Source organism: Leptonychotes weddellii, chromosome 3 (assembly GCF_054177405.1).
Source record: "Leptonychotes weddellii isolate Sample4059 chromosome 3, ASM5417740v2, whole genome shotgun sequence".
Lineage (NCBI taxonomy): Eukaryota > Metazoa > Chordata > Mammalia > Carnivora > Phocidae > Leptonychotes > Leptonychotes weddellii.
The window spans coordinates 16,968,612-16,991,183 of record NC_138371.1 but is presented as its reverse complement, the minus strand read 5'-3'; the positions used below and the strand labels follow the sequence as shown (position 1 = coordinate 16,991,183).

Here is a 22,572-nt window from a genome sequence, read left to right as displayed (position 1 = left end):
GCCCCCCCCCCCCCCCCCCCGCCTGATGGGCCTTTTCCCCTTTTCCATCTCTCTTATCTGGCTAATCAACTCCCATCCTTTAAGAATCTGCACAAATGTCACTTTGGCTATGGCTTCTTGACACTGTTCATAGAAGGTACTCCCTCTGGGGTCCCACTGGCATCTTATACCTAGCTCTGCCAGAAACTCTGTCACACTGCACCTTTGTTACCTATCAGTCTCCCTCCCTAGACTTGGAGCTTTCTGAGTGCAACTGACTGACAATATCACTTCACTGAACACAAACCACAACAGTCTACACAAGTCAGACAGATGAGATTCTAGTGAAGAACTGCAGACACGGAGATGCATCAGAGGAAAGCTAGATTTCTACAAAGATAACAAACCAGTGGTTCCTTAGGTATAAAGTAACCCACCCAGAGAAATATCAAACTCATTGACTCTGGCCTCATATTGAAAACACCAGAACACAATCGAGAAATGAATGGCAACTAAACTGCATATCCTGTTATACAGGGCTAACATTAGCTGAAGCTGAATAATTAGTAATGTATAAGAATGGCGGTAATAGCTTCATGAAATTGAGTCATGCCCGTTGAGTGAGGGCTTAGGGCTAGGAAATCAGGTTGCAGGTGAAAACCCTGCACTCAAAACCTCGGCTCAGGGGAAGGTAGCTGGGAAGTGCACTTCCACGGTCAGAGGGTTCTCTGGAAACCACAGCCTTCGCTTACTGAATATTATCACCGCTCTGTGGGGAGCCAAGGAGGACTAGGTCCTTCTAGATGGAGAACCTGAACCTTCGGCCGCTGGAAGGCGGGTGAGGTGGGAGACAGGTAGTCACGAGAGGAGAAATGAGCGTATCTTTGGGGCAGAGGCATTGAGGAAGAGAAAGGACAAATTAAGGTGGAGAGAGGGCCTGCGGAAAGAATGAGACCTGAGGCACCCGGGATTCCACCTGCCTTTGGGCTCTGACTCACCGCGTAGCCTCAGACAGATACAGTCACCTCGCTTCCCAGGGCCTCAGCTTTCCTATCTGTAAAGTGGAGGTGATGACAGCGTCCACATCGTTGGGCGGGAGCGAGAATCACAAGAGCCAGCAAATGGGAAAGGCGTTTTGTAACCTGCAAAGCTTGGGATGGAGCATCGTCATGATTACGGTCCTGAGGAGAGGCAGCGGGTAACCGGGCGGGGTCCAGGACAGTGACGCGGCTGGGGCACCGGGACTGCTGCTGTGGTGCGCCGGGGCCCCGATCGTCGGCGTGCTCCCTTCAGCACCTCCTCCCGAGGGGTCCCGCCGCCCAGGCCCACCCTCATCCTGGGGCTCGAGAAACTTTTGCCTGCGGCCCGCTCCACACGCACCCCCTACTACTTCCCGCCCGGCAGCCGCTCACTCACCTCCCGGCCCAGGGCGGGCGGGAGCCGAGTCTCTATGGTCCGCCAGCGGCTGGAGCGGCCTCCCGGGACTCCCTTTGTGCGACCGCCTCCGGCCCAGCCACCTCTAGGACTTCGGGGCCGATGGAGGCCGCTCTCTCTTCCGCTCGTCGGCTGACGGGGTACTCTATGGTTTTCTCCGGCGTTTCCCCTTGCCCCTTCCCCCAACCGAGAAGCCCGAGGACTACCATCGAGAGTTGTGGGGCAGAGCGGCAGGGCCCGCTGGGTGGGTGTGGCGGGAAGTAGGTGAAGGAACGCGGGGGCGGGGCCGAGCGGCGCTTCCCTCAAGTGCGCAGGGCTGAAACCATCGAGAGGGAGGGCCAGAGAGTCATGGCGGTAAGGGGGCGGGGTGACGGGTTATTCCAAATCACGCTGCCGCAGGCGCGAGCTGGAGTGTGGAGGGGGTTCGGGAGGGGGCTTCTGGGCGTCCGTCAAGGGCCAGGAGGGGGAAGGGCTTTGTCTGTGGCCTTCCATGCATAGGTATTTTGGCATTCTGGATTCTACTCTGAGCTTCGGCGGTGGTCTTGGCCGTCGGTTCACCGCCCCGCGTGCCCCCTGCGCCCCGCGCAAAGTGGCAGGGGCCGGGAAGGTGTACTAGAAACGACGTAGCCTCCTATCCCTCGGGATCTCTAGAATTAGACCCGGTCACGTTTTATTGGGGGGGGGGGTTCGGGAAAAATCTCCATGGAGAAAGCAAATGGACGGGTCTTCAGTTGGAGAGAGGGAAAGAATCAATTAGAATGGGTATTCCGCGTAAAGAGACCTGCTTGAGCAAGGAGAAGGTTCTTTGCGTATTTATACAACAGGGAGTATTAGGCGCTAAGAATGAAAGATAGGTGGGCGCCGTGCTGTGGACGGTTTTGAGTACCAGGCAAAGAAATTTTTACCTAATTCAGGGATCTGTTGAGAGCCAGCCATTGGAGGTGTTGCGGTACCCAAAGTAATAGGATTGAAGCGGACTTTATGAAGAAAGTTCTAGATCCCTGTGAGGTGATTTGGTGAAACAGTAGGTAGAGAGACCCATTAAGATGACATTTCAGAACTAAAATTAATTTTCAAGAGGCAGTTGGGAGGTAATAAAGGGCTGAACAGGACGTTAGCAATTGAGCATATAAAGGACAGGGTATTTGAAGGACATTAATCATGGTGACAAGGCATAAGGTTACTGACAGGTCAGTGGAAGAAAATAACTTCATCCCCTGTTCACTCTGGCCAGTGTTCTATCTCAGCGAATCCCAGGGACCACAAACATTCTGTCCATTATCCTGATGAGAAGCTGGTTACATTGCTCTCTCATGTTTAAAGAATCTTCAGACCTAGTCCTCTGGCAGAAAATGAGATACGAACAGGATAATGAAGGGTAAAATGGAAAAAGGGGCCTGGAGTCTCAGCTCTTGCATTCCAGCACCTCCTCCAGCCCACAGAGGATATTGAAACACCCAGTAGCACTGACCTGTGCTTCCTGCACCTGGCTTCTGCGGGAGGGAGTGGGCAAGGGTGAGGAGGGATTGTGGAGTCCAGTTTCTGAACTAATCTTGTGCTTTGTCCCATCTCTGCTGCTCCCTACCCCCAGGTTTTGAAAATGCCTCAGAGCCTGTAAAGTTGAGTGTTTCCCTCTCAAGATGCCCCTCTCAGACTTTATTCTGGCCCTGAAGGACAATCCCTACTTTGGGGCTGGATTTGGGCTTGTGGGTGTGGGCACAGCCCTGGCCCTGGCCCGGAAGGGTGCCCAACTGGGCCTGGTGGCATTCCGGCGCCATTACATGATCACACTGGAAGTCCCTGCTCGAGACCGAAGCTATGCCTGGTTGCTTAGCTGGCTCACCCACCACAGTACCCGTACTCAGCACCTCAGTGTTGAGACTTCGTACCTTCAGCATGAGAGTGGGCGCATCTCCACTAAGTTTGAATTTGTCCCCAGCCCTGGGAACCACTTTATCTGGTAAGGTTGGGAACCAGGGAGGGCTCAAAGAGTAGAAAAGGAGAATGAGGGGAGCTGGATTTGACCCATTCATTCACCCTGCCTTGACCATTTTTATTCAGGTATCAGGGGAAATGGATCCGAGTGGAACGAAGCCGAGAGATGCAGATGATAGACCTGCAGACAGGGACCCCTTGGGAATCTGTCACCTTCACAGCTCTGGGCACTGACCGAAAGGTTTTCTTCAACATCCTGGAGGAAGGTGTGGGATGGCACAGGCTGGCCTTACGTGGGGGTTGCAAGAATGGGGGCATTTGACATCGGAGCAAGGGAAGCTTGGAGAGGAGGATCTCAGCCCAGGGGACCAAGAGGGAAGCTGTTCTGGCACAGCTCTGCTTAATTGCGTGGCGAAGATCTGAGTTGTAACTTGTCTCATCTTCCCCCTCCTAGCTCGAGAGCTGGCCTTGCAGCAGGAGGAAGGGAAGACGGTCATGTACACAGCCATGGGCTCTGAGTGGCGTCCTTTTGGCTATCCACGCCGGCGGCGGCCGCTGAATTCTGTGGTTCTAGGACAGGGTCTGGCTGACCGAATTGTCAGAGACGTCCGGGAATTCATCGATAACCCCAAGTGGTACACTGACAGAGGTGAGCAGCAGCCGGGCTCCTGGCCAGGACGTTTTTGATGTGGTGTCAGAGTAGGGGGAAACGGGCTGGTCTCTGTGGCCAGACGGGCAAATATAAAGCTCTAGCCTAATTCCCAGACATTAAGGGGAAAGAGAAGTTGCCGTGGGGGTGATTTCCTTCCATACCAAGGTCATCAGGCCACCAGGGGGCAGGGTTGGGAATGAATGTGGACATCTGGGGTAGAGTAGAGGAATTCATTTTAGGTCTTGATGATCCTCTTGGCTGTATTCCTAGGCATTCCCTACAGACGTGGCTACCTGCTTTATGGGCCCCCTGGTTGTGGAAAAAGCAGTTTTATGTGAGTAGGCTCACATTCTCTCTTAATCCGTAAACTGGAGAAAAAAATCGGCCGTGGGGTTGGAAAGGGAGTTGAATGTGGGCACCAGGGAACAGGATAAACGTGGGACATGAGGAACGTTTGGGTCATAGAAGGGTTAGGTCTCTGAGACCCACCCAGGACGGTGAGGACAAGCATTTGGGCCCAGGAACGGCTTCCCAGGTTGCCCAGCTCCTGTCCTCCCATCCTCCATAGCACAGCCCTGGCAGGGGAACTGGAACACAGCATCTGCCTGCTGAGCCTTACGGACTCCAGCCTCTCCGACGACCGGCTCAACCACCTGCTGAGCGTGGCCCCACAGCAGAGCCTGGTGCTCCTGGAGGACGTGGATGCAGCCTTTCTTAGCCGAGACCTAGCTGCAGAGAGTAAGTGAGGGGAGTTTTGAGGAAAGGGGAAGCATTTCTAAATGTAGGTAAATGAGATACAGGAGTAAGTGAGGAGCAGTGGAAGAAAGTGGAAATCCAGAGGGCTGACCGAAGATGCCTGGGGTTGGCAATAGGAGTCCACAAGAGGCACAGATAAGTCAGGGAATGTGGTGGGGAGTAGAGGGTTTAAGCAGGGTCATGGCCAGCCACACTTCTTTATCTCTGCCTTCCTCTAGACCCAGTCAAGTACCAAGGTCTGGGTCGCCTCACCTTCAGCGGACTGCTCAATGCCTTGGATGGCGTGGCATCCACCGAGGCACGCATCGTGTTCATGACCACCAACCATGTTGACAGGTAAGAAGGGGTGAGGCCCTCTGAGGCTGCGAGGCAAGACTCCACCCCCTCAGCGCCTTGGGAGGATCAGGAGGTTCTGGGGGGGTCCTGGTGGTACTTGTGCCTGTGACTCTGCCTTTCCTGCCTTGTCTCCTTAGGCTGGACCCTGCCCTGATACGCCCTGGACGAGTAGACATGAAGGAGTATGTGGGCTACTGCTCACACTGGCAGCTGACCCACATGTTCCAGAGGTTCTATCCAGGGCAGGCACCTTCCTTGGCTGAGGTCTTTGCAGGACGTGTCCTTCAAGGTACAACTCAGATCAGTCCTGCCCAGGTACAGGGCTATTTCATGCTGTATAAAAATGACCCTGCAGGGGCAATTCACAATGCTGAGTCTCTGAGGACATGACGAGCAGGCTGTCCTCAGCTCTCCTCCTGTAGATCAATAAACACCTGCTACACCATTCTGGTCTGACCTCCCTGTATTGGTACTTAAGTAAAAAGCAGGGGCCCTCAGGCAGCCACAGAGGCAAGTGCTGGGGGCATAAGCTAAGGCCAAGCTGGAAGAAACGCTATGGTAAACAGGGAAGTACAGTCTACCACCTAAAGGCATTCAATTTTTTAAAAGATGTGTATGTATAAAAACATGGATGTATACGAAGTGGGCGTGTGCGTGTTATGTTCCTGCATATTCTGCTTAAATGTTGGCATCTATCAGTTTTCCTGAAACCCACCACGCTAGCTGGTATGTCAGACCTGTCTTTATTTGGACCCTGGTCTCTTGGGAAAATGGGACTTTAGAGCAAAGCTGGGGTTGTTCTGCCATATAATCAGTCTTGCTAGAAACTCAGAAAGAGCCATACTGTAAGGCTAGGCACCACTAAGCAAAGAAAGCCAAACAAGGCCAAATCTCTTTATTGCCCCCCTGCCCCCCCAAGTCCCTGCCCCCCACAGTACTGCTAGGAACCATCCTCAGACTCCAGGCTCAGGGGCTCCCTTCGAGTACCAGGACGATAGGCTCCCCGACCCCGAGGCAGGCGGGGGTAGGAGGAACCTGGTGTCCGACCCTTGGAGCGCTCCCAGCGAGCACAGTCCCGAGTCCTGCGGGGTGGGGGACCCTGCCAGTTGCCAGGGCCCTTCTCTTGGGGAGGACCTTCAACCCCTTGGCTACAGGGTTCTGGCTTTAGGTCCATGGGCTCCTTGAGGGGCCCCTCAGGAGGTGGCAGTTCCTGGGTGTCACTGGAACCTCTGTGGGCATGGCACTCCCCTCCCTTTAGGTGCCTCCGTTCAGGCTGTTTCCAGGGGCCTCGACTGGCCCGGGGGGGGTCTAGCATAGCTTTCTGGGTCTCGCCCAACCTTTGCTGATTTGGCCCAGCCCCTGCAATCTTCTCACACACGTACTGGGAGGCCACGGGCAGAGGAGCTGACAGGTTGGGCTGGGCAGCTGATGAGGTGGACAGTTCTGTGGCAAGGGCACTGGGTGGCTGGGATCCTCTGGAGGCCTCTATAGCCGACTCAGGCTCCACGGGGGCAGGAGGCTGGAAAGAAGTGCGCAGACGCAGTGAGGGAGATGTAGTTCCCCAAAGCGGGGAACTGCAGGCCTCTCGCTCACTACAGGGGCTGACCACCATCAGCCTATAACCTCAAGGGTAGAACAAAGCTCACCCTAGGGCCATGGCAGGGGGGCACTGGTGGGAAGGTAGGTGGCAGTCTGGGAGGAGTGAGAAAGCCTTCCCTCACCTGCTGGAGGCTGATGAAGTACCGGTTCCGCTCAGCCTCGAGGTCAATGATGCCCCCCCGCTCCTGCTGCCTCTGGTAGAGCCGCTTGCGCTCTTCTTGTTGGCGCAAGCTCTCTGTGTTGGGCTGGTAGAGCTCCTGGAGGGAAGGGAGCAGAGTAAACTGGAGAAGTAGACTCGAACCCCTGCTTTCAGGACTGCCCCGGGAGATCTGCATGAGGTGCTTGGGTGTGTCCCTCAGATTTGGGCTCCCAGAGCCTTCGCCTTAGTGGGGGCTGCAGTTCTGCAGAGAGGTCCCAGGGAGGTCCAACCCAATTCCAGAGATCCCATTCGAGGCAGACAAGATGCCATCCCTCCCTCCTCAGAGAACGCCATTATTCCTGGCTCAGATGAGAAAGGAGTCCCCTTACCATGGGCTGTTGGGGCTCGGGGGCTGCTTTCAGTGAGGCAAGATCATACACGAGGGGCTCTCTGCACACTGGACACTGCACACCGACTGCCTTCTAAAAATAGAGGAGAACTCACAGCCCTGCTTCCCAGCGCAGGGTGCTCGCCAGCGGCCCAACCCCGTCAGCCAGCCTAATCCACACAGCGCCGGGACCCAGGGCAGGGGCACACCGTTCAGCAGGGAAGCAGGACAGCGCAGGGCCTGCCTCTCCAGACAGAGGTCCGGGGACTCTGAAACTGCATGCAGTGTGTACATATGGATCTAAGAAGGCCCTTTTTTCTGGACGGAGGTGAGCTTTCGTTAAACCAAAGGGTATCTGTGACCCTAAAAAGGTGAGCAGCCACTGGAGCGGGGGGACAGAAAAGCGTGTGAGGCAGGGGGCCGGGGGGGCGCAGGGCTGGCGCGCTGACCTGCTTGGTTGCGGCGTGCGGCCGCTCCTGCTCCTGGCCTCGAGCCTGCAGCTCACGCTCCATGTGCTCGATGTACCGAGCGAGGCAGTGGCAGTGGAAGTAGTGGTAACACGGTGTTTTGGTAAAGGCCTCCTTCTCCTGAAGGGACGACAGACACAGGGCATGGCGCCAAAGCTCTCGTGAGCCCTCTGCTGCCCGTCGCGGGCTGACCCCAGGTCCCAAGAGAGAACCCCACCTGGAAACCATAGAGGCAGATGACGCACTGGCCATGGGGGATGTTGTTGTCTGTGAGGATTTCCTTCCCTTTCTGAGAGGAGAGAAGACACTGTTCAAACAGGGAGGCAGGGGCAAGAACTGTGCACAAAGCCCGTCACTTATTCCCAGGAGTGACCGTGGGACCGTCTCCTACCAAGCTGGTGTGGTACTTTGTGTTCCCGCCTGTCTTGATGAGACTCCCTCTGCCTGGAATCAATCCTCCATGTCCCTGCCCCTCCTGCCCCATCCACCCAGCTGCAAAATCCGATTTCACTGTTTCTCCACGCATTCTGTCACCTTTAATACATATCAGGCATGAAAATGATATACCCACGGAGAACAAAATGTCCTGTTGACACTCCTATCTTCTGGGATGCCTTCCTTGGTTCACCCCCTCTGATTATCACTCCCCCCAAAAGGCTGTTCTTGGAGGCAGCTTTCAGAAAAAGTCAAGGCATGGACAGCCCCAACGACAGAGAACTCAAAGGCATCGAGTTGGGCTATGAACTAACTCGTGTGCACTGCTGTTTGAATAGCTAATACTCTGGAATTCCACAAAGCTCAATGCTGCATCGTGGAGGCCGGCCTCAGGAGCGCTATAGCGCTCTAAGCCCACCCTCTGACTCCAGGCCGCCCACCTTCATTCTTCTCTGGACATTTTTCTTCAAAACTTAAAGTTGAGGAAAACAAGACTGTACTTAATTGTGTGTTTTTAATCTCAAGCAACAGAAGTTTTCTGTGTACGTGAACTTGTAGCTCAGGGTGGTCCCTGTGGGTTGTTAACTTCATTAGGGTAGAGGCTCTGAGTGAAAGAACCAGGACGTTTTCAGTCCGCTCCAAAGGCAGGCTAGCCTTCAAATGTAGTCCGTGGCGAGACCCTCTAGGCAAGGTCCCTATCTCTGGCTACTTTTGGTTGCCAGTGCCAAGAGAATGCACTGAAACGGAATCAAGAAAAATCCAAGTTAAACACGAAAAGTCGTTTTCAAGATACTGGCGGCCGCTTGGGGAAGCTACAGAACTGTCTTTTGCCGGGGGGAGCTCTTGGAAGCAGAAGAAAATCTTCCTTCTGGATTTAGGCCTCACCTAAACAAGGACTAACTGAATGTATGACTCCAGAGGTATTTAAGATTCTGGGCCCACTACCTCCCTTGAGAGAAACGGCTCTCACAGTTTCCCGAGCTAGCACACCTCTTACCTCGATGAGTTCATAGAGCATAGCAGTACCCAGCCCAGCGTTGGCCACGTGGCTCAGTGCCTGTGAAATCCTGGAAAAGGGCAAAGCAAACGTTAGGCTTGCCCCTTCCTCTCACCAGACTGAGCTGTATCCCGTTTTCCCTGCTCTGACCGGCCCGACTTACTTGTGGATCTGTTCATCTGAGAGTCCTCGCGGGTTACGGATAGAGATCTGTGGCACCTCATTGGGGTACTAGTGGGAGGAAATAACGTTACTGCTAAAGCACTCCACCCCAGGGCCTCTCCCCTTCCTCCCTTTGCTGCCGTGAAGCAGGGGCCTCACCTGTGCTGGGACCCGAAGCACCAGAGTGAAGCACACATACTGTGAATCCTGGTCTTCTGCAGTGGCAGGGTGCAGGGTGATGGAGATCTCCCACGGTGAAGATCTGCAGGTGGATGAAGTGGGGACCGGGCATGTGATTGAGCAGGAGTTTGAGGACCGGGGAAGATGGGGGTGAAACAGTAAAGCAGGTAGAGGAAGTGAGCACCGGGCTCCTTCTTTTGGGGGCGATTAAAGAAGTCGTCTTTGTCTCCATGAGAACATTTTCTCTGAATCAAGGTTCGTGGATTCTGCATGGAATTCTCTCATTACTAAGGGGACTCCTGCCCACCTCTCGTCGAATACGTACCTGCCGTTTCCTTTAACCACCTGTAGTTCATCCAGATAGATAGACTCTAGCACCTCGACTTCAGAGGGAAGTACCCTAGGGAGACAGGAGGAGACTGACTCACCATTATAGCTCTCCCCGTTAAAGCCTGCTAGAGCCCATGAAGGCTGGCTTTATAGAAAACTGGCAATCTGCCTGAGTGCATGCTCTTGCTAACCTCCACAGAAATGGGGGAAATATGTTTTCTTAAGTTGTCAAGCGGCCAGGTAGGAAGCATGGGAATCAGAGTTTAAGGGACCATTTCTGTCAATAGATGAGGAAATGGATTCCCGGGAAGGTGAAATGACTAGCTCAAATATCAAAGTTTAACAAAGGCAGAACTAGAACCAGAGCCAGGTTTCCTGACTCCCTGTTTTAAGTTGCATCGCGCTGCTGGTTGGCCATTTCTCTGACCCAGAAATAAGATGTCCACTGGTTCACATCAAGGTTACCAATACCACTCCTGGCTTTCCCTACACCACTGTTCACATGGATCCCAGCGTCTACACATACTGCCAATATCAGTTGCCCTAAGCCTACTCAGAGATACCAACTGAACAGAAAAAGAGATCGAGGTGGTATTAAAGGCCGTGATGTAGCAGAAGAGCCATCAGCTTGGGAGTAATAGGTACCAATCACTGACCAGCCACATGATCTGAGTAAGTATCTCTGTAAGCTTGAGTCACACTGTCTACCATATATAGATAATACCACCTACTCTCCAGGGTTGTTGCGAGGATAAAAAGTTGTTTATGAAAGTACCTAATAATATCTTGGCCATAGTAGCTAGTCTATGTTCTCTTTTCTCCTATTTGTATATAACCTTCTCCCGTAAAAGGAAAGAAGGAAGGATATAGTTAGTATTCAATGTATTTTTGACCCTTGTTATCTGGTTGATTTAGATCAACCTGTTTAGGTCAGGATCTGGTGGTCTTGACGTAAATGAGAGGACATACATGTTTAATTATAGAAATAGCCGTTGTAATGACACTGAAAGTTAGTGATAGGCTCGAGTCCATAGCTCTACCCAGGTAATGCATGTAAAGATGCACGCTTGCTTTCCTTTCTTATATTGTTCTTTCTTCATCAAGAGCAGGGTTGCCCTAGCATGACCCATATATTACTGGTTCTCAAATTTTCTTTTTAAGTCTTAGACACCTCAAAATATAGCACAGATAACTGTGGAGTAGTTTGGTTGACATAAGTGTGGGAGTCTCAGAGCACAAGCTAGCTGTGCGATCACTACTGCCCTCTCCATGGCTCAAAGTGTCTCCTCAGAATCTTAAAAGTTCCGCTGAACAAGGTGAAAACGATGAGCCCAGGTGGTCTCAAAAAGGCCAACACTGGCTGGCCTCCCTGAACCAACAAAACACTGAAGTGTAACCTCCATCAAGAGGCCCTTCAATACTTCACCCACCCTAGCTGGGACTTGGGCCCTGGATGTGAGGTATGGAATGGGATGATGGTAAGGTGGTGACAAAAAAAAAAAAAAAGGAAGGGGGGCAGGGGGATTGTATAATGTCCTAGAACTAAAAACTAAGATTCATGGAGTCAGACAACCTGGATTCCTAGTCATAACTATGTACCTTTTTAGCAAATCGATTTACCTCTTCAGGCCTCATCTAGGCCCCTCAGGGGCCCACACCTCAGTTACAAAAAGGAGGCTTTTATGTTACAAATCCACCCTGATCCTATCAACTATTCTATGAGGTAGATGCCACACCCACTTTTTTACATCTGAGGACACTGACTCACAGAACCTGGGTGGCTTGGTCAGCATCACACGCTAATAAAATGTGGAGTGAACCCACATTTATCCTATTTCCAATCCCAGAGTCCTTCCAGGCTTTGGTCTCTTGTTAAGAATGCTTCAGAGAGGGACTAGGAGAGCTTTTTGTGAGGTGTAAAGCTTTATTCAGACAACAGTCCTCATTAGTGCTGTCGGGGACAGACGGCTGAGGAAAGCCTCGGCGGAAATAGGCTGATCCAAGGGGAAAGGGGGTCGGGGGGCTGGAGGACATCGGTTCTGGGAGGTAAAAGGGAGGTGGGGAGAGCTAATAAGCAGGCATCCTCCGGGACCCTGAACAAATCCACTTCAGGACAATGGGACGAGCGAGGCCGAAGAAGAGGGGATCAAGCCAGATAAGGCGCAGCCCGAGCTGGCCTGGCCGGCGCAGATCCGGTCTCCTCTCCCACCAGATCGGTGCCCCTCCACCCTCCTGCTCCCCAGTACAGAAGGTCTCTTAGGAAGACATGTCAGCGTCTCTGTTATCCCTTATCCCTCGCTCCGCCCCACAAGCCCGCCGTACGGACCGTCCGCGGCTACTGCTAGTCCCCCGGATCGGATCCAGGCGGCCAGCCAAAGCCCATGCCCCCAAAGTTACCAGTCCTCCTCCCCTGCAGCCGCCGACGCAGTCGCCGCCATGTCTTCTCCGGCCCACAGCCGGAACCGGAAATACTCTCGGGGAAGTCAGGGGCGGCAAGTTAAAAGAGGGAGGGAGGCAGGGAGGCTAGCGGCCGTTTCTAGGCAACCGTAGACTCCAGGTCCTTAGTGGGTCCTGATGCCCAAGAGACGGCTCGGAAGTGCCCTAGGAAGTGCCTATGGGCGGTCCGCCGTCTCTCCCAACACCTCTGAACGCCTTCGTCCTCTGAACCTCTCTGACCAGTTCCAACGAGTACAGCTGGTAACAATGGGAGTCTAAAGAGACAGGCAGTGGGGGTGGAGAAGAATTATAAGTCAGGCAAAGTCTGCAGGCAGCCGGAAGGGACGGGGCTGAAGGCCAGGGCGGACGTCCCTCAGCCTAAGGAGCTTGAAGCTCCTAGGCTGGGGGTGAGAGAGGGGCTCCCGTCTGCGAAGCGCGCGGGCAGGGGGCGTGGGAGGCGGTGCTGAGGAGGTTGGCGGTGGCAGGAACTTGGGAGAGGCTGGAAGGGGCGGGGTCGGGTGGGCGAGGCTGGGTGAAGGGGGCGGGGCCGAGGGGCGAGTCTGGGTAGAAGGAGAGGGAGAAAGAGAGGGAGAGGGGGAGGGAGAGGGGGCGGGTGGGCGGGGCTGCGTGGAGGGGGAAGGGCGACACGGGGTCCGGTGGGAACGAGGTTGGGTTGGGGGACAGGAGGTGGCTGAAAAGGAGGGAGAACGACAGGAGGCGCTCTCTTTGCTCCAAGATCTCATTTTTCCATCCACTTCGCCCTACGATGTTTTTGACGCCTGGATTATTATGAAAAAGGAAAAGGCAAGGTGGCTAACATTAACCTTTCTTCCATGCCCGAACCAGGCCTCCTAGATGCATGGAACTGTCCCTGGAGCTGTAGCCCTTCACCACCATCTCTACCTCCTTCCTTCTGAGGGATCCTGAAACCTCTGTCATGGAAAAGTACCACGTGTTGGAGATGATTGGAGAAGGCTCTTTTGGGAGGGTGTACAAAGGTCGAAGAAAATACAGTGCTCAGGTGGTGAACAAAGAGGGGTATCTCTTGGGTGGGATTCTGTACCTCCAACTACGGTGGAAAATGGGACCAGAATACCGACCTATATTCCTGAGGCACTGACTCCCTCATTCCTCTTACGGAGTATGAGCCCTAATACTGGATTACTTGGGTTCAGATCCTAGGTACACCATTTTGTAGCCTTCGAACTATGGACAAGTTACTTAACCTCTCAATGTCTGTTTCCTCATTTCTAGAATGAGGATAATTATGAACAGTATCTGATTGATGGGGTTTGAGGATTAAATGTGATTCACACTGAATTACTATACTAGTACAGTGTCTGGCACCTAGTAAACAATAAATAAAATTTATATTTATTGTTTTTCTCCCCTATCATACCATGCCGGAAGAGATAAACCACCTGAACTCAATTCTTCATTTTTTTTCTTCCTTCTCTTTCCCCTGAATCTCTTAAATCTTTACCCAGAGTTTGTTACCCAGATCAGAACACCTCTCCCAGAATCCACGAAAGGGATCTGCCTGGCGGAGGCTCTTTTCTCCTAGGGCAAGGGTGGGGGAGGCCTGGATAAGGCCAGGGTACTGTGGGAAAGGGGAGTAGGAGAATTTGCTCCAACAATCTAAAGCCTGAGTTTTGGAGCTCTGAGGTGAATGTTTCAATAGTGTAGGTAGGCCTTGACTCTTCTTCATCTTACCACTGACAGGTGGTGGCCCTGAAGTTCATTCCAAAATTGGGACGCTCAGAGAAGGAGCTGAGGAATCTGCAACGAGAGATTGAAATCATGCGGGGTCTGCGGCATCCCAACATTGTGCATATGCTTGACAGCTTTGAAACTGACAAAGAGGTGCACTTGGGTTTTGGGTCACGCTTCCCCAAGAAGAAGGGTCCCAGAAATTTCCCGATCTCAGAATGCATAAATCTGGAGCCATCAGGACCATTGACTTCTCCCTGCAGGTGGTGGTGGTGACAGACTATGCTGAGGGAGAGCTCTTTCAGATCTTGGAAGATGACGGAAAACTTCCCGAAGACCAGGTATGTTTCCTGGCTCAAACTTCTCCCCTCCCCTGACCTCTTTTCAGTTTAAGGACTGGTAGGGAAAGCTGAGGGCACTGAGAGTCACCATTTTGAAAACTCCCAAGGAAAATACAAAAGTCTGGGTGTATGTGGAGACAATGCGGTGTGACAGGAAAGTATGTGAACACTGGAGCCAAAATCTTGGGAGTACAAAGGTTGACGCTGTCACTTTCTAGCTGGATCTTCGGGGGCAAGTTACTTTAACCTCTTGGTGCTCAGTTTCCTGATTTAGAAATGGATGTAATTATAATGTCTGTCACATGAGGCTATTGTGAAGATTAGTGAATTAATTCATGTAAAGCGTTTAAAAGAGTGCCTGACACACAGTATTCAACATAGTTAGCTATTATTATTATTTTTAAAGATTTTATTTATTCATTTGACAGAGAGAGCATGATCAGGGGGAGCGGCAGGCAGAGAGAGAGGGAGAAGCAGGCTCCCCACTGAGCAGGGAGCCCAATGCAGGCCTCGATCCCAGGACCCCAGGATCATGACCTGAGCCGAAGGCAGATGCTTAACTGGCTGAGCCACCCAGGCGCCCTTAGTTAGCAATTACTAATGCTGCTGCTGTCACTAGGCACCTTTAGTGTGTGGTACCAGAGGGGGCAGGAAGGGATAGGGGTTGTGGTTAAGGCAGGATTCACCACCAAGATCTAGTGGTTAGCAGTGGGATTTGGTCGAACACATTCTCCAGCCACACTTGTTCTAGAGATTTCTCTGTACCCTAGCAAGTAGACCCCCCCCCTCAGGATTTCCTGTTGCAGCATACCATCTCCCTCTGAGCATTATTATTTGCAAGTTATCATCTTGCTCATTTTGTGTATCTTATTCGTTTGGCCACTTCTCTTGAGAAAGAGGACTTTGTCTTACTTAATAACAGCTAACGTATATTGAAGGTTTACTAAGTGCCAGGCACCGTTCTGAGCATGGCATGCTGTAACTTCATCCTTGCAGTAACCCTATAAGAGAGGTGGTATTATTATCGTCAGCTTATAAATGACACACCTGAGAGGCATGGGATAATTTGCTCATCCATGGTCATTTTTCTTCAATGAATGAATGACCAAATGAAAGAATGAATGAATGGGGGGGCAAGAACTAAGGAAGATGTCATGGGAAGCTCTGGAAAAAAGAAAAAGACGAGATCACATCGGTAATTTCAGGAAGTGTCTTTGGGCTTGTCAGTGGGCTCCTTCCTCTGACCTCTCCTTTCTTTCTCCCACCCGTTTGACCCCTAGGTTCAAGCCATTGCTGCCCAGTTGGTGTCCGCTCTGTACTATCTGCATTCCCACCGCATCCTCCACCGAGACATGAAACCTCAGAACATCCTTCTTGCTAAGGGTGGTGGCATCAAGCTCTGTGACTTTGGGTGAGGAGACTGACCTTCCGCCTCTGCTTCTCGTTCTGCAGGGAGTCTCAGACCATATGCTTGACTTACCTAGGCCTCATTTTAGAAGCCGAGCTGGAGACTGGGATTCCTGTTGGGTCTTTAGGAAGGTGCTCTCTGTGTGGGTTTGGGATAGCTCACACAATGATAGGTAGTAGTCACCAGGCCTAGTTTGTATTGATTACGGTCTCTCTTCCCATTTCCGTTCCATCATCTCCTGCAGATTTGCCCGGGCAATGAGCACCAACACGATGGTGCTGACATCCATCAAAGGCACACCACTCTATATGTCTCCAGAGCTGGTGGAAGAGCGTCCATACGACCACACCGCAGACCTCTGGTCTGTGGGCTGCATACTATATGAGCTGGCTGTAGGCACCCCTCCCTTCTACACTACGAGCATCTTTCAGCTGGTCAGCCTCATTCTCAAGGACCCTGTGCGCTGGCCGACCACCATTAGTCCTTGCTTCAAGGTAATGAACATAGAAAGGGAGATTACTTTGCATCCGAAACCTGTCTTTCTCTGCCCCTGTTCCCTTTTCCAAAATCTGGGGCAAGATTTTGCTGTTACTGAATGAATGCAGGAGTTGGGCCCAGCTGCCTTGCTTTTCTACTGCAGGGGCTGGTTCTGGGAGGCTGTTCTAAGGTCCGCCAAACCTGGGATTAGCAGCCCTTCCTTGGGGCAGGTTATTCTTTATCACAATGAAAAGGTAATTTCAAGCCACCAGGGACAGATGCTGTCCTTTTACACACTCTCTATTCCACTTATTTCCTATCAGATGCAAGGTCCAAATGATACCTAGATTTGCCCACAGAACTTTCAGTCTTTCTGAAAGAAAGAATCTTTTTTTTTTTTAAGATTTTATTTATTATTTGACAGAGAGAGACATAGTGAGAGAGGGAACACAAGCAGGGGGAGTAGGAGAGGGAGAAGCAGGCTTCCCCGCGGTGCAGGGAGCCCGATGTGGGGCTCGATCCCAGGACCCTGGGATCACGACCTGAGCCGAAGGCAGACGCTTAACGACTGAGCCACCCAGGCGCCCCCTGAAAGAAAGAATCTTAAGATATTCCGATGGCCAGAGCAAGTGGGGCCAGCTCAGCGATTAGGGACAGGTGACAGAGGTGGTGCCTATTGATTGCACCTAAGTCTCAGTGGGGGAGGGAGGGGAGGGTTGGAGGGAGGGAGGAAAAAGAGTTGACCCTTTTTATTTCTTATCTAGGGCAAAATTTGGACCCTCAATGGAATTTAAATGCAACCTTTTCCCAGAGTGCAGTCTCATTATAACTTTCCCTTGCTCTAAGATGAAAAGGGACAAGTTTCTCCCCAACCTATTTAGTTGGGAAAGCTCAGTAATTATCAAAAAGAATCTAAACAAAAGAAACTTGAGTGGGTGATAGGCATAGGATATTCCATTCTCCCTTAGAGCAGACATGCAGGCATCTTCATTCAGCAAGAGCCACAGATGGCACCTTGTTTTAGAACAGTGGTCATCATCTACCAGTACCTTCTATTCCTATTTTAGGCCCAACTGAGGATTTTCCCAAGGATACCTCATAACAGATGTACCCTTTGCAGAGGCAGTCTCCCTTCCCCACCACCATCTGAAGACTTGCTGAAAGATTTCTGTTTTTGAGTGCTCCCAAACCTGTCTTTATGCAATGACTTGTGTGTGAGTGTGCATCTGTTCCTACCAAGCTGCAAACAAACCCGCAATCAGAGGGAAGGCACAGTGAGCCATTTGGACCCCTTTGAATGTTTGCTTTCTGAAGATGATTGTGAAGGTGACAGAATGTCTCTGGACAGGATGTGGAGCTCTCCAGGAGGGGAGGCAGTGAAGTCTGTTCCTGGGGCCAGGGAAATGAGGCCTGAGGATAGGATTAGAGAGGATGTGGTTAAGACCATCTAGTTTGCTGAAGGAATGGGCTCAGGAGTCTTGGTTTCCTGCTTCTGCTGGTGAGTTAAAGAGAGCCTGTAGGAAAGCGAAGACCCATGGGGTATTTTTTTTCTCTCCACAGAGCTTCCTGCAGGGACTGCTCACCAAGGACCCCAGGCAGCGTCTGTCCTGGCCAGACCTCTTACATCACCCCTTTATAGCTGGCCGTGTCACCAGTGAGTGCTTATGGTCCCCAGGGCTTTCGCACTTCCCTGGGCTCTTCCCAATCTACCCCCTTCCCCAGTGTCTGGATGCAGCGCATCTGCTTTACCTTACCAGCTCGAACTTTCTTCCTCGCCCTTTGCCTAACCTTTGCCACTTCCCTTGCCACCCCACTCCCTCTTTGTCACGTTGTCAAGATGGTCTCCTTCCACAGAAGCCTGAGGACACTGTCGTTGTCTCTGGCCAAGTGGAGATGGTGGCGCAGCTCTAGCATGATCACGCATTCTCCCTCTTCCTTCCCTACAGTAATAACTGAACCAGGAGGCCCAGATTTGGGCACTCCATTCACCAGTCGCCTTCCCCCAGAACTTCAGGTCCTAAAGGACCAACAGGTGCATCAGCTGGCCCCCAAGGGCAATCGATCTCGCATCTTGAGACAGGCCTGTAAGCGCATGGCTGAGGAGGCCAAGCAGAAGGTATGTAGGACAGAGGGGATAGGGGACATGACCAGGTTAGCGACTGGGGAGGTTGGAGAAGGAAGGTTGATGAAGGGCCATGAATAGGATTCATACTGCCCTAAGGCAACCAAATAGTTTTGATTCAGTGTCTCCTGCCCACTGCCAACAGAAACACCAGAACACAGGACCTGCCCTTGAGCAAGAGGATAGGACCAGCAAGATGGCTTCTGGCACAGCCCCTCTGCCTAGACTAAGAGCCACTCCTCAGGAACCAGGCCTCTTGGCTGGGATCTTGGCCTCAGAAATGAAGAGCAGCTGGGCTGAGTGGGGGGCTGGAGAGGCCCCCCCTGCACCTCGGTGAGGAGGGGGTAGCCAGGAATTTATAGGGTGAGGTATCTTGCAGATCTTTGGCTTTTGCCAAAGCAAATACAACATGGTGCCTGTCACTAGCCACCGCCTCATGGGGACAGGGCCCTGGGAGTCCGAGTCCTGGGTTCTTGAATTCTGATTCTGGCTATTTTCCTAATTCATCAGGAATCGTGGGAATTTTCCTTTCTCTATGCCTCAGTTGCACACTGACTGAAAAGGAAAGAATTGTTTCCATGCAAAAGGGAAGATTATTTGAGTTGAGAGCTACAGGTGAAAACTGCCAAGGTAGACTTGACAGTAAGATTCAAAGTGGAAGGGCAGTCAAGGATACGTGTGGAGTGGTCAACATCCTGTCCTGGCCATATCCTAGAAGAAAGCTCTCCCCTATCCAATCCTGTATGGCTTGTTCTTCATTCTTATCTTGGACCTAGAGTGAGGGACATGTTAATGAACCTTGAACCTCACAGGTCAGTAGGAGCCTCCTACTCCCTGTTCCTCTGGCAGGGAAAACCAGATCACTCAGGATTGTGAACGAGTTCTCCCAGAGCTGAGGCCAGAGGTGGTGGGCCAGCGGAGCATTGATGCGGTGGACCTAGAAAATGAGGTAAGCCCTAGAGGCTCCACTTGACCTTGACCCTGCCATGGGATGTTGGGTCTGGGTAGATGTTTTTCTAGAACACTGATTCCCAGCTATCCCAAGTATGAGCTCCCCTTACGTTAAAAATTGATTTCTTATTATCAGTTTGTAGATTTTAATTGCATAGCATCTGAACAGGTAATTATAAAAAAATTGGAACATACAGGTAAGAATGAAAGTCCCTCTTGAGCCTTACCCCAATCCCAGTGGTGTCTGCTGTTATTAGTTTGTCTTTCTTCTTCCAAACTTGCTGAATTTTTAGATATGTATATGCACACGCAGAAATCTATAGTTTGGCTGTTTTTGGTTACTGAGTTCACGCTGCATGTACTGTTTTACATCGTGCCTCACTTACCATATGATCTGTTTTGGAGATCCTTCTACATCTGAACATGTCATTTTTGGGGGGTTTATTTTGAAATAGTTTCAAACTTAAAGAGTAGTTGTGAGGATGCCACAAAGAATTCCCTGTATACCCTTCACACAGATTCACCAACTGTTAAAATTCTGCTACATTTGCTTTCTGATTCTCTCTCCCTAGATATCTGCATATGGGTAAATCCTCTTTCTTGAGTTGTTGTAGCGTAAGATGCAATCTGTCCCTTTACCCCTAAATAGTGCATATTGCTGAAGAACAAGACCATTAACCTACACCACTCTAGTACAGTTACAGAAGTCAGAAATTTGATACTGATACGATTCCGTTACTTCATCTATGATCCATATTCAAAGTTTGCCAGTTGGTCCAATAATGTTCTTTATAGGGGGAAAAAAAATTTTCCCAGCCCATGCTCCAAACTGGTGTTAGGCACTGTGTTTAGTTGTTATACTTCATTAGTCTCCTCTAATCTGGAATCGTTCCTAGTCTTTTTTTGTTTTTCATGACTGACAGTTTTGAGGTACAAAAGCCAGTTATTTTGTAGAATGTTCCTCAAATTCATACTTTCTCGTGTTGAGATTCATGTATGCAGTTTTGGTGGGAATACCGCATAGGTGGTGCATCCCCAGTTCTATAGTCTTTTTAATAACTTCATAATATTTCCTAAGATGGATGTGCCATGATTTATTATTCCCTTACTGATTGGCTTTATGACACTTCCAATTTTTTTTTTATTATAAACCATGCTGCAGTAGACCTAATTGTAGGTATCTCTTTATGAACACGTGCCAGTATTCTCCGAGAGACTTTTCAAGACCCCTCCCGCACGGCCAACTCTGCCTTTGTAAACTGGTTGTTGAAACATATATATCTGTGCTGAAGAATTCACTGGTTCTTGCGTTTGCTCCATGATTCCCCAGGTTGAGCGCTACTACCCTTAAACCCGACACGCTCCTGACCTCTTTCACTCCCCTATACCTTAGGAGCCAGACAGCGACGATGAGTGGCAGCACCTGCTAGAGACCACTGAGCCTGTGCCCATCCAACTGAAGGCCCCTCTCACTCTGCTGTGCAATCCTGACTTCTGCCAGCGCATCCAGGGCCAGCTGCATGAGGCCGGGGGGCAGGTAACGGGCACACGCAATGGGATTTTGGACTATGGTAATCACAGATGAGGCGTTAAAAAACTTGAGGAGAAAAAGAAAGTTTGTCCCTTTTCAGTTCTTTTTCAATTCATCTATTTAATTCAAGATTTGCCAGCCTCCTTTAGTAACACAGAAAGAACAGGCCTCGGCTCTCTAAATTAAATAAATCAATCTTTAAATAAAGGGGGCGCCTGGATGGCTCAGTCAGTTAAGTGTCTGGCTCTTGATTTCGGCTCAGGTAATGATCTCAGGGTTGAGAGACCCAGTCCCGCCTCTGGTTCCACACTCAGTGGGGAGTCTGCTTGAGTTTCTTCTCTCCCTCTCCCTCTGCTCCTCCACCTCCTGAGCATGCACGCTCTCTCTTTCTCTCTAATAAATAAATACATATTTTTTATAAAGATTTTATTTATTTATTTGAAAGAGAGGGAGAACATGAGTGGGGGTGCAGGCAGAGGGAGAAGCAGGCTTCCTGCTGAGGAGGGCTCGATCCCAGGCTCGATCCCAGGACCCTGGGATCATGACCTGAGCCGAAGGCAGATGCCCAACCGACTGAGCCACCCAGGCGCCCCCATAAGTAAATAAATCTTAAAAAAAAAAAAACCCAAAACAGGCCTGGATTTTCTCTTTTTGAAGGGAAAAGCATTCATTTAGAGCAGGGGTTGGCAAACTTGGATGGTAAACGTTTTGGGCATTGAAGAGCAAGAGGCAAAAATGGAGGATGTTATTAAGTACTTCTGGAATGAGAGAAAGCACTTTTCCACATAATTTTTATTGATGATGATGTGATCAGCACTGGGTGTTATACACAACTGATAAATTACTGAACACCACATCTGAAATTAATGATGACATATGTTGGCTAATTGAATTTAAATAAAAAAATTTTGTTGATGAAATTAAAAATATAGATATAATAAGTGTATAAGAGCTTCTGATACAGGTATACTAATGAGAAGAACGAGATTCTTTTTTAAAGGATAACAGTTCGCTTAATTGGCATTCATAATTAGTGTTGTTTATTCACCAGCTGATGGACATTTGAATTGTTTCAACTTTTTGGCTTTTATGAATAATGTCTCCATGAACATTCACATGGAAGTCTTTGTGTGGACATACGTTTTCTTTTTTCTCCCTTGGATATCTAGGAATTTCTGGGTTGCATGGTAATTTATATTTACCATTTTAAGAAGCTGATAAACTATTTTCCAAACTGGCTGCCTCATTTTGCATTCCCATCAGCACTGTGTGAGGGTCTCCGTTTCTCCACATTCTTGCCAGCATGTATTGTCTGTTTTTATCACAGCCCATTCTAGTGAATGTGAAATCATGTCTTATTGTCATTTTAACTTGCATTTTGCTAATAACTAATGTGGAGCATCTTTTCATGTGCTTATTAGCCCTTTGTATATCTTCTTTGGTGAAATATCTATTCGGTTCTTTTGCTTATTTTTAAGTTGGGTTGTTTGTCCCCTTGAGTTGTAAGAGTCCTTTGTATATTCTGGATAGGAGACCTTTATCAGATATGTGGTTTGCAAATATTTTCTCTCAGTCTATGGTTTGTTCTTTTATTTTCAGAAGAGTGTTTTTTGAAGCACAAAGGTTTCGAATTTTGATGATGTCCAATTACCATTTTTTTTCTTTTGTGGTTTATGCTTTTGGGTTATATGGAAGAAATCTTTTCCAGACCCAAAGTCTGGAAGATTTTCTCCTATGTGTTTTCTAAAAGTTTTTTAGTTGGAACTGTAGCATTTAGGTCTCTGGCCCATTTTTTGAGTTACTTTTT

General features: G+C 50.2%; 4 protein-coding genes across 14 annotated transcripts in view; 2 read left to right on the top strand and 2 right to left on the bottom strand.

Moving 5' to 3' along the window:
* The window catches only part of ZNF142 (zinc finger protein 142), a 16,992-nt gene extending 15,456 nt beyond the window's left edge, over window positions 1–1,536 (bottom strand). The window contains exons 1-2 of one of the 4 annotated variants that reach the window (XM_081813592.1): window positions 1,396–1,536; window positions 978–1,129 (exon numbers count right to left, since the gene is read on the bottom strand). The gene's annotated coding sequence lies outside the window, so the exon portion shown is untranslated. The other 3 variants (XM_081813594.1, XM_081813591.1, XM_081813593.1) reach the window with 3 other exon arrangements.
* Window positions 1,427–5,537, top strand: BCS1L (BCS1 ubiquinol-cytochrome c reductase complex chaperone). 3 transcript variants are annotated; one of them, XM_031019838.2, is made up of 8 exons: window positions 1,427–1,553; window positions 3,005–3,373; window positions 3,475–3,614; window positions 3,803–3,997; window positions 4,271–4,334; window positions 4,569–4,738; window positions 4,975–5,092; window positions 5,230–5,537. In XM_031019838.2, exons 2-8 carry the CDS (start codon window positions 3,054–3,056, stop codon window positions 5,480–5,482), a joined length of 1,260 nt encoding a protein of 419 aa, XP_030875698.1. In that variant the 5' UTR covers window positions 1,427–1,553; window positions 3,005–3,053; the 3' UTR covers window positions 5,483–5,537. The 3 variants fall into 3 exon arrangements, with proteins under 3 accessions (XP_030875698.1, XP_006748832.1, XP_030875697.1); XM_006748769.3 differs by lacking the exon at window positions 1,427–1,553 and adding an exon at window positions 1,675–1,767; XM_031019837.2 differs by lacking the exon at window positions 1,427–1,553 and adding an exon at window positions 1,851–1,911.
* Window positions 5,538–5,972: 435 nt separating this feature from the next.
* RNF25 (ring finger protein 25) lies at window positions 5,973–12,366 on the bottom strand. 3 transcript variants are annotated; one of them, XM_006748768.3, is made up of 10 exons: window positions 12,187–12,366; window positions 9,785–9,859; window positions 9,439–9,541; window positions 9,281–9,348; window positions 9,118–9,187; window positions 7,903–7,974; window positions 7,668–7,805; window positions 7,220–7,312; window positions 6,814–6,948; window positions 5,973–6,611 (listed from the first exon to the last, which is right to left on the bottom strand). In XM_006748768.3, the coding sequence occupies exons 1-10, from the start codon at window positions 12,225–12,227 to the stop codon at window positions 6,033–6,035; spliced, it is 1,374 nt and encodes a 457-aa protein (XP_006748831.1). In that variant the 5' UTR covers window positions 12,228–12,366; the 3' UTR covers window positions 5,973–6,032. The 3 variants fall into 3 exon arrangements, with proteins under 3 accessions (XP_006748831.1, XP_081669728.1, XP_030875702.1); XM_081813602.1 differs by having other exon boundaries at window positions 7,220–7,309; XM_031019842.2 differs by lacking the exon at window positions 7,903–7,974.
* Window positions 12,363–22,572, top strand: part of STK36 (serine/threonine kinase 36) — a 28,262-nt gene continuing 18,052 nt past the window's right edge. The window contains exons 1-11 of one of the 4 annotated variants that reach the window (XM_081813595.1): window positions 12,363–12,486; window positions 13,072–13,246; window positions 13,948–14,088; window positions 14,199–14,276; window positions 15,557–15,687; window positions 15,929–16,178; window positions 17,722–17,815; window positions 18,108–18,277; window positions 18,429–18,616; window positions 19,133–19,232; window positions 20,628–20,771. In XM_081813595.1, the coding sequence (XP_081669721.1) occupies window positions 13,163–13,246; window positions 13,948–14,088; window positions 14,199–14,276; window positions 15,557–15,687; window positions 15,929–16,178; window positions 17,722–17,815; window positions 18,108–18,277; window positions 18,429–18,616; window positions 19,133–19,232; window positions 20,628–20,771 (1,380 nt within the window). In that variant the 5' untranslated portion in view covers window positions 12,363–12,486; window positions 13,072–13,162. Of the gene's footprint in view, window positions 12,487–12,569; window positions 12,697–12,897; window positions 13,035–13,071; window positions 13,247–13,947; window positions 14,089–14,198; window positions 14,277–15,556; window positions 15,688–15,928; window positions 16,179–17,721; window positions 17,816–18,107; window positions 18,278–18,428; window positions 18,617–19,132; window positions 19,233–20,627; window positions 20,772–22,572 lie in introns of those variants that run through there. The other 3 variants (XM_081813597.1, XM_081813596.1, XM_081813599.1) reach the window with 3 other exon arrangements.